Source organism: Manis javanica, chromosome 14, assembly GCF_040802235.1.
Source record: "Manis javanica isolate MJ-LG chromosome 14, MJ_LKY, whole genome shotgun sequence".
Classification (NCBI taxonomy): Eukaryota; Metazoa; Chordata; class Mammalia; order Pholidota; family Manidae; genus Manis; species Manis javanica.
The window spans coordinates 51186434-51204683 of NC_133169.1; the positions used below are offsets into that span (position 1 = coordinate 51186434).

The 18250-nt window shown below is 47.2% G+C and overlaps 1 protein-coding gene across 24 annotated transcripts in view; it reads right to left on the bottom strand.

The window, feature by feature from the left end:
* The window catches only part of LOC108388420 (uncharacterized), an 89880-nt gene that overhangs the window by 48083 nt on the left and 23547 nt on the right, over positions 1-18250 (bottom strand). For 22 of the 24 annotated variants that reach the window (XR_012124818.1, XR_005056919.2, XM_037001950.2 and 19 more), the window contains one exon: positions 4266-4297. Coding sequence is in view for 22 of the 24 variants with exons in the window: in XM_037001950.2 (XP_036857845.1) it covers positions 4266-4297 (32 nt within the window). In the remaining 2 variants the exon portion in view is untranslated. Of the gene's footprint in view, positions 1-2192; positions 2464-4265; positions 4298-18250 lie in introns of those variants that run through there. The other 2 variants (XM_037001948.2, XM_037001947.2) reach the window with 2 other exon arrangements.

Consider the following 18250-nt stretch of genomic DNA (forward strand, 5'->3'; position numbering starts at 1 on the left):
TCTGCCCTACACAGCAGGAGACTGAAGACACTGAACAGGAGAGACTCAGGCAGAAGAGGACAGACGAACACGGGGATGAAAATGGGAATGAAAGCATAATATGAATACTGAAGAGTGGGACTCAGAGCGCCCCCTCTTCATACTCTACCCTGCCCCAGGCAAGTATCACCCCATACTGGAATGCGGTGAGTTTAAAACATGGCTGCAATTTTTTTGGCACTTCTTCTATTAAAGGGAGGTCTCTGACTCCCTTGAATCTGGGCAGGCTTGTGACAACAAGCCATGAGCACCCATGCAGCTTCCATATTGCTGGCTAGAACATTCACATTGGAGCCCTAAGCTCCAGCTACCAGGCATGGCACCAGAGAGGCCACAGGTACCTCCAGGCACCAGTCCCAGCAAAACCCCGGCTCCCCACTCTCCCTGCCAGTGAGGAACCATCTTAAGAGGGGATCTCCCTGTCCCGACTCCGACTCCCAGCCACAAGAGCCACCCTCCATCATTCCAGTGGTCCCAGCCTTAGCCCCAGACAGTGTGGAGCAGAAGAGCTGTGCCTTTTCTGAGTTCCTGACCTGCAGCATAATTAAATGGTGGTTGTTTATGTATGCCACTGTGGTTTTGGTTTGTGATGCAGCAGTGGGGAACTGGAACAGGAATTGGAGTGCCTCTCTTAAAAAGCCGAATGGCTCTAGAGTAGCAGTTATCAGTGGGGTGATTTTGACCCCCAGGAGACATTTGGGGATGTTTATAAACATTTTTGGTCATCTCAACCATGGGAGGAGTGTTATAACTGGTATCTGGTGGTAGAGTCTGGTGCACAAGGACCTCTGACAACAAGGAATTATTTACCCAAAGGGTCAGTAGTGCCAAGGTTGAGGAACCTTCATTCTAGAGAAAAGGGCCTGACATTTAGAGACTTGTTAATGAAAATACTAGCTTGCTTCCCTGTAGTGAGGTCCCGTTGATAAGTTCTCCCCAAACACAGTTTAAGTCAGCTTTTTGTTGCTTCATTCATAAACAGCAGACAGCCAGGACATCTGACATTTTGAGGAAAGCCTCCAACATGAAAGAAAGAAAACAAACGAAAAGGCAGATAGAAACAAAGACAAGGGAGAGAATGGAAGAATATTAAAATGAAACAAATAGACAAATGAAAAATTAATAATACCTTCAGAGAGATAAGAGGCAGACTGTGTATCTATAAAACAAGAATGTGATACTATGAAAAAGAAACAATTGGAAAACAAAAATGAGTCCTTATATCTTTAAAAATATGAAAGCAGATATTAAAAAACAGGTCAACAGAAGGGTTGGAGGATGAACTCAAGGAAGGTTTCCCAAGAAAGTAAACCCACAAGCAAAGGGAAGGGAAATAAGAGAGAAAATGTAAGAAAATCAGAAGATTAATCCAGTAGGTCTAACAGTTAAAATAGAGGGGAGAAAATTATCAAAGAAATATAAGACTTTTTTAGAACTCACTGTAAGGTTGGAGACACCGGAGGGAGCGGTGAGCACATCAGACACTGATGACGTGCCAAAGTCCCCGGCTGCTGCCCCCTCCCAACCTGAAAAATGTGCCTTAGGCTAGACAATCCTCAGGCCGCTGTAAATCTAAGCTCTGCCTCCCCCTGCCTTCTTTAAAAACTCGCTGCCTGCCCTGCTAAGCGTGACTTCCCCAGCCTGTGACTAGCCAGACCAGGGAACATCACCCAGGATTGCGCTCAGATAAACTGCCTGGCCCTTTGTTGCCTCTCGTTGTCTGCTTATTTTGGTTAGAATTTATCTTACAGTCACTACTTAACTAATACATAACACACTACTTAGCTCAGCAATGAAGAACTGTCTATATTCACTATTGAGTTAACCAAAAATCTGTATTATATTCTTACTGGGAGGCTGGCTGCAAGGAAGAGGACTAGAGGTGGTTTTGTAGCAAAGCTCAATTCTCATTCACCACAAGAAGTCAACAGATATCTAAAGTTGGTAAATCAAGAAATAACAATATAAAAAGAAATAGAAACTAATAAAAGGGTTGAAAGAGCCAACCATTAGAGAAAGCAGAACAGGGAAAGGTGGGGAGGGGATATTTATTCTGAACCTCTCTGTACTATTGATAAATAAGCCATATGCATGCATTATTTTGGTAAACTTGATAAAATAGAAATTGATTAAAAATGAGTACAATAGAAAATTGCAAAGGGATGGGATTACATTTAATCATTTGGAAAATTCACTTATGTGAATGAGCCATGGCCCAAGAATGCTCAGTAAATAGGCAGGGCCGGCACAAACCTCATTAGCGTGGCTTTTCTCCGGCCTCAGTGGCCAATGGCAGAGTGTGTAGAGGTGGGAGCTGGCACAGCAGCCCTTGGGTACATGCGGTATATTATGCCAGCCCCCTTTCCCAGCAGGGGGCACTTGTTCAGGAGAGCCTGCTCTGGAGCGTGCATCCTACCATTCTGCCTGAGAAGAGAGGAGCTAGTCATCCCTTGGGGAATTGCAGAGTGACTTCTAGGAATTCGCTAGGCTTCCTGCCCTTCCCACTCTGGACGTGGACGAGATGCGGGGCTTCTGGTGGTGTGAGAGGAGCTGGGCCCAGGGCTGGAGCCTCAGGGCCTCTCTGGGATGTGCTGGAGTCGGGTGCTTTCAGCAGCTGGAGGTGGATGCACGCGCTCATTCGGATGGGACTGATGGGCTGGATCACCCGTCTCCTCCCCTGGGCTCCCCTGGGCTGCTGAGGGGGGAAACATGCCTGGGGGCTGAGCCTCACCTCTGAGGCACAGCTCCTTGGCACCAACCCTCAGGCTGTAGCAGCTTTTCTTTTCCTTCCCCCGCTGACACTCCTCGGTTTATTCCTAAGCCGCTAGGCCTGCCTCTATTTCAGTCCTCCAAGCTCTGCCCCTGGGCTGTTCAGCTGGCCTGCCTGCAGAAGGCACTGCAGTTGGGTTTTTTTTAAACCTTTTCAATTGTTATTTCTTTTTAAAAAACGATTATTACATCATCATTTTGTAAGTAATATGTATTCCATGTAGAAAAATAATATTGAAAATCACCATAATACTGAAAATTCTACCAGCCAAATAAAATCACTATTTACCTACGAATTTCCAGAATGTTTCCAGGGTATACACAGGTAAAAACAGGATCAGTCCACGTCTCATGTGGATACCATCTGCCGAGCACTCACCACGTGCTGGGCCTTTAGGTGTGTTAACCCCACCAGATCATCACAACTGTGAGGTAGGTGTTAGAACCCCTACTTTACACGCAGGAAGCAGAGGCGTAGGGAGATCATATCACTTGCCTGAGTTCCCATGTTGGTTAAGAGACTGCTCTGATTTCAACCCTACAGGCTGAGTCCAAAGCTACTTTCCTACTTTCCATTACTTTTCTTTTTTTTAGTTAACTTAGCAATATATGCAAACATCTTTCTTGTCAATAAACATACACCTAGTTCATTCTGCCGTGTGACATGCCCTTCTGTGGACGTAACAAGTTTTAAATGACTAATTTCTTTCTGTTGGACTCTTTCCAATGTTTCAATCTTTCTCTATGATAAACAATGCAGTTATAAATATAATTGTACTTATACCTTTGCACAAATGTGCTTGTTTTCCTAGGATAATTCCAGAAAGTGGAATTGCTTGGTCAAAGGCTAGAGACATTCTTAAAAGCTGCCCCTTTTCCAGTCACACCAGCAGAAGAGACAGACAGACATTGCCCCATAGCTATTATTTACTGAGTATTTTCCTTTTTTAAAATCTGGACCAAGTTTAACACAGAATCAGAAAACCCCTATGCTGGAAGCATCCTAGTATCCTTTAGATCTAGAACTAAATCAGCCTTATTTATAAAAAAAAAACATTCTAGATACTCTGCCAAGGCCAGTCTGACTTCAACAGGCTGGGCAGAACCACCAAAGACAGCAGGAAAGGAGAGAGGCCCAGAGGGAGGCAAAGAAGTGGAGCTGGGGGCTCACCACCAGTGGGTTTGAGGCTTACAGCCAGTGTGGCCATGTTTCCCCAAGGGAAGCACTGTTGTCCTAGGTCCAGGGATCCCACAGCCACTCTATGATCCACAAGTCAATACTGAGCTGTCCTCATTGTCCGAGGCACCCATACTCTACCCAGGAAGTCAACACAAGTCCCCTGACCTCCACTTTAGCCAGCTGCCAACACTTTCAGCACTCTGGCTTTCTCTGAAATACTTTCCAGGGCCTTTTAAGTTGGGAAGTCTCAAACTAGACAGTATTATTGTTCTCTTACCTTGCTGGTGTATAGGCTGCAAACTCTGGCACCTGGAGGAAAAAAAAAGAAAATAAATGGTTGAAGTAGAGAACTGACGACATGCCTTTGGGCAAAGAATGCCTGGATGGAGGCTGAGGGATGTGAGTGCATCTGGGGTGAGTTCTTTAGGAGCCACTGAGCTGTGGGCTGAAAGCCTGCTGGCCCAGGTACCAAGGGGCAGTCTCCACTCAGGGTGTTTCCTTCCCACTTGGCCTCTTACTGCCCCTACACTGGCAGAAACCTCAGTGCTCTTTCCACCTTGTCTCAAGGCCTTGTATAAACAGGAAGTGGTCCTTTCATACATTTTTATTCATGTATCTATTCATCAGATTATCCACTGAGCATCCACTACATGCCAGGAACTCTCTGAGGGCTCGGGGGGTGCAGTAGACAAAACAAAATGGAGCTTGCAGTCCACTAGGGGAGACCAACAACCAAATAAACAGATAAATAAAATATATAGTAGTCAGAAGAGGTAAGTGCTGTGTAGGAAAAATAAAGCAGGAGAGTAGGCAAGGGAGTGTTGGAGCAGGAGGTGGGAAGTAGTGCTGAAATTCCAAATAGCATGGTCAGGGAAACCCAGGCATCTGAGAAGGTGAATTATGAACAAGGACCTGAAGCAAATGACATGAACCCTGAAAATTTATGGGAAGAAGCTTTCCAGGTGGAGGTACCAGCACATGCAAAGGCCCGAGAGGTGAGCACATGCTTGACATAGTAAATAAAGATCAGTGGAGAAGGTGGTATGGCCAGAGTAGAATGAACAAAGGGGAGTTCTAAGAGAGGGGATCAGATAGGTAGTGAGAGGCTCCAGGGAGTGCAGGGCATTAGAGGAAGGCCCTTATAGGAACTTGAGCTTTGACTCAGACAGGAGCCATTGGAGAGTTTTACTCAGAGAAGTGGCATGATGGAACACATTTTAACAAGACCACTCTGGATACTGTGTTGAGAATAAATTGGAGAACATAGGTAGAACCATGTAGAAGGCTGTGCAGAAATCCTGGCAAGAGACAATGATGGCTGGGACTAGAGGCATAGCTTGGAGGTAATGGGATACAGTTTGATTCCAGAAAGAAGAGCCAGCAGGACCTGCTGATGGACTGGAAGCGGGCTGTGCAATAAAGGAGTCAAGGAGGACTCTTTAAGATTTTTGACCCAAGCAAATGGAAGGATGGAATTTCCATTCTCTGAATCACAGAAGTCTGCTGATGGAGCATATTTTTGGGGAAGGTAAGGAACTTGGTTTTGGATGTCTTTAAAAAATTTTTAATACAGTTAAAATCATTTCAGCTCCTTCACTGCCAAACCTGGAGGCAGGGACTGCTTCAGTTTCTCTGCCTTCTCTTTGTCTGTGTTTTTGAGATGCCTTTAGACACTCAACTGGAAAGGCCTGTATGCAGGTGGGTATGTAAGTCTGGAGTTCAGGGGAGATGCCCAAGCTGGAAATGAAGATTTGCAAGTGTTCAGCATGTAGCTCTTTAAAGCCATGACATATGATGAAATCACCCAGGGGGGTACTGTCAATAGAGAAGTTGTCCAAGTACTGAGGCCCATTCACACAGCAAAGGAGTCTGAGAAGGAGTAGCAAGTACAGCAGGAGGGTAACCAGGAGGAAAGGTTTTAAGGAGGAGGGAACAATCCACTGTGATAGGTCAGGTCATATGAGGACAGAGAATTAATAACTGGACTTAGCATCTTGGAGTCCTGGGTGATCTGGTCAAGGGTAGATTCAGTGGGGTGGTTGGGATGAGAACCTGACTGGAGCAGGTTCAGAAGAGAGGTGCTGACGTCGTGAGCTTGAGGACACAGTGGGCTGGCAGCAGAAGGCGCACAGGGAGCAAAGGAGCACAGGGCGGTGAGACAAATGGCTCCTACCTCACTTCACCCGTTTGTCAGATGTGAAGCACAAGGCTGGCACTTCCACACCTCCCCGGTAAGGGGCTGCCCCGGGTGCTTCGGGTTGCTGAGCCCCATCCAGTTCTGGCCTGATAAGCTGGCCACCTGGCTGTTTCTAGACCCTCACAAAGTTATTCCCAAATTTTCTTGCTGTCATCATGTGCAGCTTGGGATCAACGCCCATAGCGTGGGGCTGCAGAGCAGGTCGTCTGTCCCTTACAACCAAGACCTCCCGTGGGCCTCTCCTCCTGATGGAAGTCACAGGGGCAGGGCAGCAGGGTCCCTGCTCTCCCGGAGCTGGCCTTCTGCACCAGGAGGCTAACAATCACCAAGGAGACAGGTGAGCAGGCAGGTCCCTTCAGAGGCGGACAAGCACAAAGAAGATGATGAATGGTGTGGGAGGGGGAGAGACAGCATGGGGGGCCCTCCTTCAGCTAGGCCGAGTGGTCAGGTTGCCTCTCTGGGAGATGACATTTAGGATGAGACTTGGACAGCAATGCCCGGCTAATTCTCAAGCTGGCTCCCACCCCACTACTCTAAGGCTTTCGAATCTCGCAAGGCTGGCTGGTGCCTCGGGCCATCTAAGTATAGGGCCAAAAGGAAACATTCTTTTTCTTCTCTCAAATATATACTGTGGGGATTTTTTCTGCATGACTATGAAAGACAAGCATTTTCACTGAGGGAAATGGAAATACTGAAAACAGAAGAAAACAAAAGTACATCCAATTCACTCCCCAGGGGTGGCTACTGCTGACATGTAGTGTGCACTCTCTAGGCATTTTTCTATGCATATATAGACATATTTTTAAAAAATGAGACCATGTTGTATCTTCTGTTTTTGTGTACATTGTTTTGGTCATGAATTTTTACTTAATCTACTATAAGCAGTGTTCACATTTCATTTAATTTTTTCTACATGATTTTAAATGACTACATAGTAGTCTTTTGAATGTATATTTTTACCATATTTCATTTAATCCCCAAATATTAACCATTTTGATTGTTTCCAAGTGACTGATACTATGAGTAAATGCTGTAATGTACAATCGTGTATCTTTTTTTCTTAGTGAGGGAGGCTTGCAAATCTCTGTTTTCTTGGGTGTAAGTCTAGGGAGAGGAAATCCCGGGGCAAAATACCTCTAAAAACCAAAATTGGTCAAAGGAAGAAATAAAGTTTAAAATCCGTTTATTGCTCACAAACTGCAGTCTAGGCTCATCTCTCTTTCCTGCTCTAGCCTCCGCAAAACTGGCCCTCCCCTCACCTCTCAGGTACAGATAAACCCTCCATTGCCCAGGTAATTACCCATTGATACGGAGATGAACTTCTCTCCACCCCTGAGGAATGATGCAAATAAACTAAAGCAATCCTTCTTCCCACATCTGAATGCCTATTGATATGCAGATGTTCTAAGACCAGGCAAGATATTCTGGAAATGGTACAATTTTACCCACATCCGGTTAAAAGAAAATGTCACTGCCCATTGGGATGCCATGGGTTTTATGGCATCAAGAGACAGCCTGAGGCTGAGCGTGGTGGAAAGGCAGGGCTGAGCCATGAGCTCAGAGTTCACCCAGGTGCCAGATCTGATTTTGTCCCTGACAGACCCTGGTCTTGAGTTTTCCTCCCTTGAGGTCTTAGAAGTAGGAAGACAATAGGCCCCTCCTATAAACCCAGTGAAATCCAGAGGGATTCCCCGCCTGAGCCAGGAAGAGGCTGTCACTTTCTGTTCCAAGCACAGAGAGCACCCATGTACCCTTGAAATCCCCTTTGGGGAAGCTCCGTTTTCCCTAGGAAAGATATCCAAGTGATGTGGCCTTCAGCCCTTCCCCGAGGCAAGGCTGCCCAGGAATGATTGGGCACAGAGGGCGCCACATAAACAGCAGCCCCTCTCCTGCCTGCCCCAGCCTTGCTCTTGGGTCCTTGGATTCCCCACAGGGGCTGGCAGGGACAGTCTGTGACCCCCATGAGAGGAGCAGGGGCAGTGAGCTCTGGGGTGAGGTGGGACAAACACAAGCCCCAGAGACCACCAGCCCTGGGGTTGAATCCTGTCTCTGGCACATTCCAGCTTCATCTTGGACAAGTGACTTTGCCTATGGAGTGCAGGCTTCGTGGGTGAGGGACGGGAGCCTGTCTGCTTTGTCTACAGTTATATCTGCAACACTCAGCACATAGCAGGTGCTCGAAAAATATTTTGCTAGTCAATGTCTGGTCCTTTCTGAGCCTCAACTGGCTCATCTGTAAAGTGCGGAACACCTCTCTCACAGGCTTGTTGTGAGGACTTAATAAAACCTGGGTGAAATACTTAACATAGTGTCTGCTGTTCAACAAACATGTCCAAAGCTCTGGAGTTACTTCCATAGGCCCCGTGCCTTGTGGCAGCTCTGCCATTTTCCCTTGTTAGACAGAATTAGTTTGCCTCCTCTCTGCTCACTGTTGCACCCCAAACACACCACTGTATGGCACACATGACACCGTGTGTGTGTGTGTGTGTGTCTCCAGCTCCCCAAAGAAGTAAGCAAGGTCATATCTCCATTCTGCAAATGGGGAAACTGTGGCTTGGAAAGGCTAGGTGCCTCTCCCTGGTTCACACAGCCAGGGAGCCGCAGAGCAAGATCGCAGCCTGGTTCTGGTCTCTGGGCCCTTGTGCCCTTCCAGGTGATTCTCTTGCAAATGGAGGTGGGGCAGTGAGAAGGAAGCAAGGCAGTTCCCATGCCCCTCAGGGAAAAGGCAGGCAGCACTCCAGAGGTAGGAGGTCCTCAGGGAGTCAGCAGGGTACCGGCAGTCACCTGAGCCCTGTCTCATTTTCCTGTGTGTCGTCATGCACAGCAGCTGCGGCCCCCAGAGGCTTGTGGTTTGGCTGGTCTAAGATAGGCTGATGCAAAGGCGGGGGGCCCCCAGGCTCCCTCTATCACTGTGGAGTCCAGCGAGCAGGGGCTTCCCTGGCCCAGAGCAGATGGTCATGGCCCCACCAGCAGGGTGAGTGGCTGCAGGGCACCTACCCAGGACTGGCCTATCTACAGTTATGGTGCAGGAAGACCCCACCAGACCACAGGGTGGGCTGATTTACTCATCTTGATTTACTCCTGTCTGTAACTCCAGGATCCTGCTGAATGAGTGAGAGCCCCCAGCCTCCAGCACTGGGAGTGAGGAGGGGGAGGTGGCTGGACCTAAGCAAGGGATGCAGAATGAGAAAACAAGGGACTAGATGGGAGGGTTTTCTGTGACCAAAAATTTATGAGGTATGCAAAGAAGTAGAAATATTTGAATCATGGAATAATGGAAAATTATTCAATGCTCCCCTTCCCGCTATTACCCTTTATGCTTTCAGAGGGCAAGTCCATGGGCTTCATTATAGCATGTCTCTACCACACCCTGGAGATTCATCTGTCTCTACCACACCCTGGAGATTACTTTGCAAAGAGCTGGTCCTCAGTAGTGTGCTTTTTTGGAGGTGTCCCTGGAAGACAGTACACACTGACTGACAGCATCTGCTTTGCATGCCTGGGTTATCTGGGAGAGGGCCAGTCCCACTGGTCCAGGGCCCTGACCAGGAAGGCCTCGGGGAGGGGCAGGGCCCCTCCACCTAGGACATTCACATTCACGGAGTGCGCCTCCCTCCCCAAACCCCACCCAGGTGACTAACTCTTCCCTTCCTTAGCCAAAGAGACACCATTTGGAGGGAATTTCCTGGACATAGGTGTCTCCTGGTGATAGAAACAGACAGGGTGTGTGGTGTAACATCCTTGTCCTTGGGAATCTGGGAGGGCTATGGGCCACAAGAAAGAAAAATTTATAGCGTCCATCTATGGATGCTTAAGACAAAAGAATTAGGTCTAAACTCCTCAGATAGTAGCCAAAGGCCTCCAGGCCAGGGCCCACTCATGTCCACACTCCCTTCCCCTTGTGCACTTCGCTGACTTCAGACGGTGGCTTAAGCCAGTGGTTCTCACTGTGCGCCCCAAGACCAGCAGCAGTGGCAGCTAGGACTGGTTGGAAATGCAGATTCTCAGGCCTGACCCCAGACGTCCTGAATCAGAGTTTGTGGGGTGGGGCCCAGCTACCTGTTTTCTCAGGTAACTCCGACATGTGCCAGTGCTAGAGAATCACTTGGTTATGCCATCCCTGAGCCTGGGGTGGCTGCTCAGGCCCTTGCTGCATGCTATCATCTCAACCACCTCTGAAAGCTCAGCTCAGTACTCTCCCTTCAGGAAGCCCTCCTGGTGCCCTGAACACCTGAGAATGCCTCTTCCTGGAGCCCACAGCCCCTATGCCAGCCCCTTCTCCATTCTGGTGAAAGGGCTTCATTATAGCACATATTTTCTTCTTCACTTTACAGCAAACAGTCAGCATTTCTTAACTGCCTCTCCGACAGATTCCACTCTGGCACACACAGAAACGTTACTTTGCAAACACCTTTGGGAGTAGAGGCCAAGTCTTACTTCACTCCCTCCACCAAAAAATATTTCCCGAGAGCAGCTGTATATGCAGTACCTGTGCTGGGCACTGGAGTTTCAGAGACAATAGGGGTGTGGCCCTATCCTCTAGGAGCAGAGAATCATATAATGTGTACTTTTTTGGTGTCTGGTCCCTTTTGCTCAGCACATCTGTGATATCCATCTATGTTGTTATGTGTCATCATATGTTATTTTTAAAAACTGCTGTCATGTATTCCATTGCACGGAGAGGACACAATTGATTTACCCATTCTCCTGCTCGTAGACATTTGGGCTGCTTCCAGTTTGGAGCTTCTAAGAATAAAAATGCTACAAATACTCGTGGACATGTGTACTCACTCACTCCTCTTGAGTTTATACCTACAAGTGGAATTGCTGGTTTATGGAGTGGGTATGATCCTGCCCATAATACATATGGCTCAACAGCTTCAAAATGCTTGTACCAATTTACACTCCTGCCAGCCGTGTGGGAAGACCAATCTTTAGTATCACCTATCTTTTAAGTTTCAGTCTTTTGGGTGGGTGGATAGTGGTATCTTGTAAAGTTTATTTTGCTTATTGGCTATTGAGATATCCACTTTGAAGATGTTCCTATTCAAGACTTTTGTCTGCTTTGTCTGTCATCTCCTCATTGACCTGCAGTAGTTCTTTGTATGTTGTGGGTGTAAGTTCTCTGTCTGGCATGTTCCTGAAAATATCAGTCTGTGGCTTGTGTTTTCACTCGTTTTAAATGAATTTTCACCTTTGATGAACAAAAGCTCATTTAAATTCAATCTGTCTTTCCATCTTTGATATTTTTTGTATCCTGTTCAAGAAATCTTTATTTTCAAATGAAGAAACCCAGTGAGCAATAAACAATAACACCAATCACTAATATTAAAAAACAAAGGTGTGAAGGAGAGTTTTGGTGGTGGGTGGGAGACAGGCTGCCTCCGGTCAGAGGGTGTGCCTGCGTGAGTATGGTGGGCAAAACCTGAGCTTTGCTCCATGACAGGATGTAGGTGAGAGGGGAGCTTCCGACCAGTTCCACAAGCATGTGCTGGTGCCAAATTTGGATGTGGTGCTGAGCCAGCACTTGGGACAGCTCTGTGGGGCAGGGGTACCCTGGCCAACAGTTCAGGAGAAAGACAAACTGCATCTGGAACACCAAACCCTACAGACTTCCCCCAGTGCAAGCCCTGCTCCACCTCCATGCCAGGACCTGTGAAGAAAGCAGTGCTGACGCTTGTCCAGCTGGCTCCAGACAGGGAAATTCTCCCCTCCTTGAGTCACCACAGACAGGAGGAGCTTCGCATAACAAGCACGAGACTGCAAATGATCACTCTCCTTGTTTCACTTTGCTGCATCACTTCCAAAATCCCCGGGGAGGCTTTCAGATGAGATCTAAATCCAAAAACTTTCCCTACGTTTCCCCAAGTTTGAACAGAACAATACTCAGGGAATCACAAGCTGCCTAGTAAAACTGACTTCCCCAAAGAAAATAAAAGGGATCTCAGGCTCAGGGCTAAGAATGTGTACTCTGGAGGGACCAAGCTCCCACCTCTTTTGCAGTGGATGGTGGTAGCAGGCCCGTGGCCCCTGCCACCTGGCCAAGAGGACCCCAACCCATGAGATGGGCAAAAGCTGCCTTTTGCTTCCTACAGCAGAAAGCCAGCTCCAGAGTCCTAGGGGTGATTCCCCCCAATCCAGCTGCATGGAGATACACTGCACATGGTCTTGGGGGCTCAGAGGTGTGAGGCACAAGTCCCCAACATCACTGAAGCCTACCTTCTCTCTAGGGCAGGGCAGTGACCACAGCCAGGTGATAGACATCCATTTCTGACGTTCTCACATTACTGGTCTTGGGGAAAACCACAAAGTCATTTCTAGCAGCACCCAGGCTCCTTGTTTGTGCCTACTCCCAGCCCCTCCTCCCCACCTTTACCATTTACTCTCCCCTCAGAAGCCCTCAGAACTCCAGGTCAATGGAGTCCCTGAAATCCATAAATGGTGTGCAAATTCTGGATGCCTGTGCATTTTCCTGGGGAAAGGGTCCATCTGTTTTCTTCCATCCTGGAAGGGGCATGTGACCTCAAAAAGGGTGAGACCCCCTGGACCAGGCCCTCTTTTAATAGAATGTGTCAGTTTGATAAAGTTAATTCACACTAATGAGCTATGATCTTAAGCTAATGACACTTCCAAAATAGCATCTGGGGAAGCAGAGTGCTTAACTGAAAATATATTTCTAATGGCAAAATGGAGGTACAGGTGATCTGAGCAGGGGAGGACAACCCTGGAGCAGGGAGTCTCCCTGCTCTCCTCCATCCCCACTGGTGCATAAGATCAGTGTTTCTGTCTAGAGGGCTTTTTGGAGGCTCCTGGAAGGGGGACAGGAGTTGGTGACCAGTATGTGTCAAAAAAGACAAGTGTCTCTCAGGTGAAGCCCAGCCCCTCTGTTCTGAGAAGTCCTCAAGGCCACAAAAGGTGCTATGACCTTAGGAAAGGGGAGGATTGTCACCATGACTTAGGGGCTCAGGAACCGTTTCACCCAGCCTGTAAGATCTCAAATGGGAAAAGCGCATCTGGGGCACATTCTCCCTCCTGAAAGGGCCAAGTCTCCAAAGACCTACATCTGCTGTACTCTGGGTCCCCGCCTCCCGCTAGGGACAAGCCACCGCTGTCTTCCTGAGGCCTCCTCTCCTCCCTCCCCCGGCACCACCCACTCTTCCTCCCGTTCCCTCCAGAGCTTCCTGACCAAGCCAGGGCCCTGCCCTGCTGCAGCAGGAGGAACTGATTCTGCAAGGCCTCCCAGGGACTCCCAGGCCTGGCTCAAGCAGACTGTTAAATAAGTGGGATTTTTTTAGTGTTTTCAGAAACTGTTTTGTTTTTTTTTTTAATCACCACCCAAATTGTTTATGTAACCCTTGGGTAGTCTCAGCAGATATGGTTCCCTATTTATAACTGTGGCCAGGACCTAAAGAATAAAGTGGAGGGGTTGTTGAAATCGGAGGCTGTCACGTTAAAGTTCTGTGCTTTTGTGACCAAGTTCAAGATTTTTACTCTACTTGGAGAATTTTCTTTTTTATGCACTTTTCCCCCTTTCTAGTTTCATTTTCCTCATTGTCCAGGGCTATGCACCATACCCTCCTGATAGTTTCTGGGATTATCAGAGCTGTTTTCCTGGAATCAGCCCAGAACTCAGGTTTTTGGGGGGTTATAAAATGACTATCCTGGAATTCATTTAGGAGCCTAGGACTATACTATTCTCATAGACATTCCATGCCTACCAGATCACCGTGACCCCCTTCTCCCCTTCCACACACTCCCTCTCTGACTTCCTTATAGGTAGGAGTCAGACCACTTGCCCCAACTTTCAGGGGCTCAATTCTCTGGAACTGAGCCAACCAAATCCGTATGGTCCCTAAACTACACACTCTGATTCCAGAGGGAATGCAAAGTTCCTGGGGGACAGTCATAGTGTGAAGGTGATGATCTGGGCTTCTTTCTAGAATCACCCTGGGGTCTACTACTCAGTACCAGCAATCCACCTAGAATCTGGCTCTTGTAGGAAAACAGCCTCTTTTTCATTAGAAAGGATAGTGTTTGGATTAAAGCACTGGTTTAGATCACACACTTTTCTGGTAACAAAGAATCTGATAAGAGCTATGCCTCCACTAGATGTACAATTTGATGACACCTGAGGGGAGGGGATAGGTTCACAGCCCCCAAAGGTGAGCCAGAGATGAGAACTTTGTCCTCTGACAGGCTTCCTGACACCCCGAAGCCTCCAAGAGTTCCTCCCCAGGGCCGATGGCCAAGGGCTCAGCCTGGAACCTCCCTGCTTCCACACAAGGGCAGAGGCATGTGGTCCTCACACCCTGCTGAGAAAACCCTAGGGTTTCCCCTGAGGGCCTGACGGCGTGGAGGGGATGAGGAAGAAGCGGAGGGTATGGCCTGCTCTAGCAGAGGGACAGCAGCCAAGGGACATCTTGCAGGGGGAGAGTCTGGACCAGCAGCCGTCTCCATCCACCGGCTTCCCCACCAAGCCCTGATGTCAGCCTACTATGCTCACTCCAGAGACCCTTGGCCACTTCCCACAGGTCACCTCTCAGGGAAGATTTTTAACTGGAGGGTGTGGGAAAGAGGAAAAGTAAAAATATTTCCATCCCTCCCAAGTCCCTCCCCTCCACAAACACTCAATCAGAAAATGATGACGCATGTGGCCTGGGACCTCATCTCAGGTGTCATGATGGCTCTTCTTACCCAGCAAGGGGAATGAGAGACGAAGAAAGGCAAGATCCCAACTCATAAAAATGTGGCTGTTAAAGGGAAGCCCTCCCGCCCCAAATTCCTATCTGTTGATCTCAGGCAATAAAATGATGACTTAAAAAATCCTTTGGGGTCTTTCCAAATCATGGTAGAATATACAAACAAAGACAGACATACTCTAGTCTTAAAACTCTGTCTTGGTACCAAACTAGGTGATTCCCAGCAACGTAAATACCTTCTTCCCTGCACCCTTCTATCTCACCTTGCCCATGTTGGGTCCCAGAGAATTCATCTAACATTTACTTACTGACCAGTGACTGTGTGCTTCCAACCACTCCAGGACTCAGAGTTCTGCAGCTTCAAAATGTTCTGAGAGGAGCAGGGGGCAGTTCGGGCAACATTCATTGTGTACCTACATTGTGTTGGGTTTTGAGAATCTGAGAAAGAAGCAGCTGGAATATTTCCACCTGGGAAGTGCTAACCTCAAATAGCACCACAGGCTCAAGAAACAATTAAGTTTTCATGGTGGGATCTGGGAAGGTAACCCAGAGAACTGACATTTAAGTTGGGCTTTGAAAACAGGATTTTGATGGGCATAGCTGGGAAGGAGTGGCATTCCAGGCAGAGAACTAAGTGAGCAAAGGTCAGGGTTCGGGTGGGAGGTGGTACTGGCAGTTGGTCATGTGGGATATGGCATGGAGTCAGGCCAGTGATGCCAGAGGCAGGGAAAGAGGAAACGAAAGGCAGGCTGCAGTTCATGATAGCCATGGACAAGTGTCATCCAGATAACCTGCTGCACGGAGTGTGACTGCCGCAGCCTCAGGATCTGGCTGCCATTCCAGCACTGCCACCTGGGAAAGCTACCTGCTGACGGCAGAGCACAGCCCAGGCGCTAGGCCTGTTCTCTGCTGCCCAAAATGAAACTCAGGAAATGGGCAGTCCAGACTCCGGCGCTCCCTACTGGGCTGGCTGAGTCGCCAGCAAAGCTGCATCACAGACACAGGCTCCCCCCCCCAATCCTTTTCCTTTCTCCTGTGGTTAGGCCTTGATGCCAGTCTGTGGCTGCCTCTTCCTGCCGACTCCTGCTCCCTTCCCCTTCTCTTTCCCAGGCATTGCTCCTTAAATCTCCTGCACTTTGGATTCTGTCTGGGAGCCTGCTTTCCAGAGGACCAACCTGGCTGATAAGGATCCTGGTGGAATGCTCAGTGTCTGGACTCGGTCTTGTTGGCAGAGAGGAGCCACTGAGGTCTTCTAAACAGGAGAAACCATGATCAAATCTGAATTTTATAAAACTACTCCAGCAGCAGAGTGAGGAATGAGCCAGTTGGGGAGGGAATGGGGTTGCAAAAGGACCGTTTAAAAGGACACTGCACTTACGGGTACAAGGTTTTGGCAAGAGACAGCTGGCAGCATGTACAATTTACTATGTATGTTCTCTTAACTCACAATCCCAGTTTTAGAAATCTTACAGAAACACTAGCACAAATGCATGAAAGTATAAGGATGAGGATGCTTAAGTAGCCTCATGTAATTAGCATGACACTAGAGAAGTCCATGCTCTTCTGGAGGAGGAAACAGGAAGTAACGGTACAATCACACAGCACAGTAATACCATGCAGCCTTGAAAAAGAATGCAGTAAGTCTCTTTGTACTGTCCGAGAAAGAGACACAATATGCTGCTCTTTGTAAAAATCCAGTAGCTAAATAAAGCATACAGTATAATCTGAGTTTTACGAACCAAATTGTGCATCTGGATATCCTTGTTTATGTAAAGAACTGTGGAAGGAGGTACATTAGCTATTGATAGGGTGGTAGGGCTTTCACTTTTTACTTTATATATTTTTACAAAGTAGTAGTGAATGAGAAATTCTGGCTTTTATTTTTGTTTGATGCTTTTCTCCATTTCCTGAATTTTTACATGATAAACATAGCTCATTTATCTTATCAGAAAACAAAATTTTAATTTAAAAGTTCCATGCTTGGAAAACACTATAAAAATTCTTCATATAGCCTTTCCAGAGAAAAAATAACACAAAATTCCTGGGATAGTTGGGACATCTTTCAATGGACTGATCTAGGTAAACAGGAATTAGAGATGGGCTGGACTTGAGCTAAGCACAGGAGAGCAGACAGAAGTTCCACAAGAAGTCCAGAGTGCGGTCCTGGGTGACAGGCAGATGACCCCCAGAGGAGGAGCGGGTAGAGGGGGGAGCAGAAGGGGTGTGTGCGGAGTGTGCTGGTCTTCAGGAGGCTCAGGCTAGGACAGGTGGCAATGCATGGACAGGTGAAGCTGGCTACTATCCTACAGTTAAGGAGAATAGTTGGGGCTAGAAACTCATGACCTACAGAAGATTTAAAACTTGCCAACAGCACTCGCTGATAGACTGAGATGCTAACTATAAAGAGTGAAATCATTAAAAAGAACTAGAAAAAATATTGGTGAATATTTATCTTATCTGAATAGAGAAGGACTTTAAATATGAGAGCAAATAGCATTTTAAAAGTCTAGAAATTCTAACATTAAAAATAAACACCTATCTTTAAAAACAAAACTCATAAAATCAAAAGGCAAGCAAAAGCAGGGAGAATACACACAACATTTAGAGAGACATAATATCCTTCATATGTCAACAACAGATCAGTAATTTAAAAAAAAATGCTCCAGAAGAAAAAACAGCATTTTGTATGGGTTAGAATTTGGTTCAATTACATACAATGGAACATGACAATGGCCTAAACAAGATGGAAATCTTTTTTCTTTTTCACATGAGAAAAAAAACGAAAAGTCCAGAGGTTGTCAGTCCAAGGCTGGTATGGTGGTTTCAGGAGTCATTAAGGACCTAGGCTTCTTCGAGCTCATTCTGCACCACCCCTAGGGTGCAGATCCCATGGTCGTGTTGGTTGCTAGGGCTCTAGTCACCTGTGACCTATTTAAGGAAGTAGGATGGGAAAAGGGAATGTGGATAGAAGGGCACACCCCTCCCCCTTTAAGGAGACTTCTTGGAAGTCCCACTTGATACTTAACAGCTCTCAGTCAATCAGGCTAGAACTCAGTCACGTGTCTATGCTTAGCTGCAAGGGAGCCAAGCAAACACAGTTTTTTAGTTGGGTGGCAAAGGGCTCTCCTAAAAATTGGGTTTGTTACCAATAAAGAAGGGGGAATGGATATTGGAAAGCACTAGCAGTTTCTAACATATATGTGAACAGAATTATCAAAAGAAATACAAATGTAGAAGATTTTTAAAGGGTCAACCTTCCTAATAATCTAACAAATGTAAAGCAGCCCTCTTTTGGTCTTTGCCAACTAAGACCTTGAAGGGCTAGCTAGATAGGCATCAAGAGGAGCATCAGGAGCTGACTGCCTT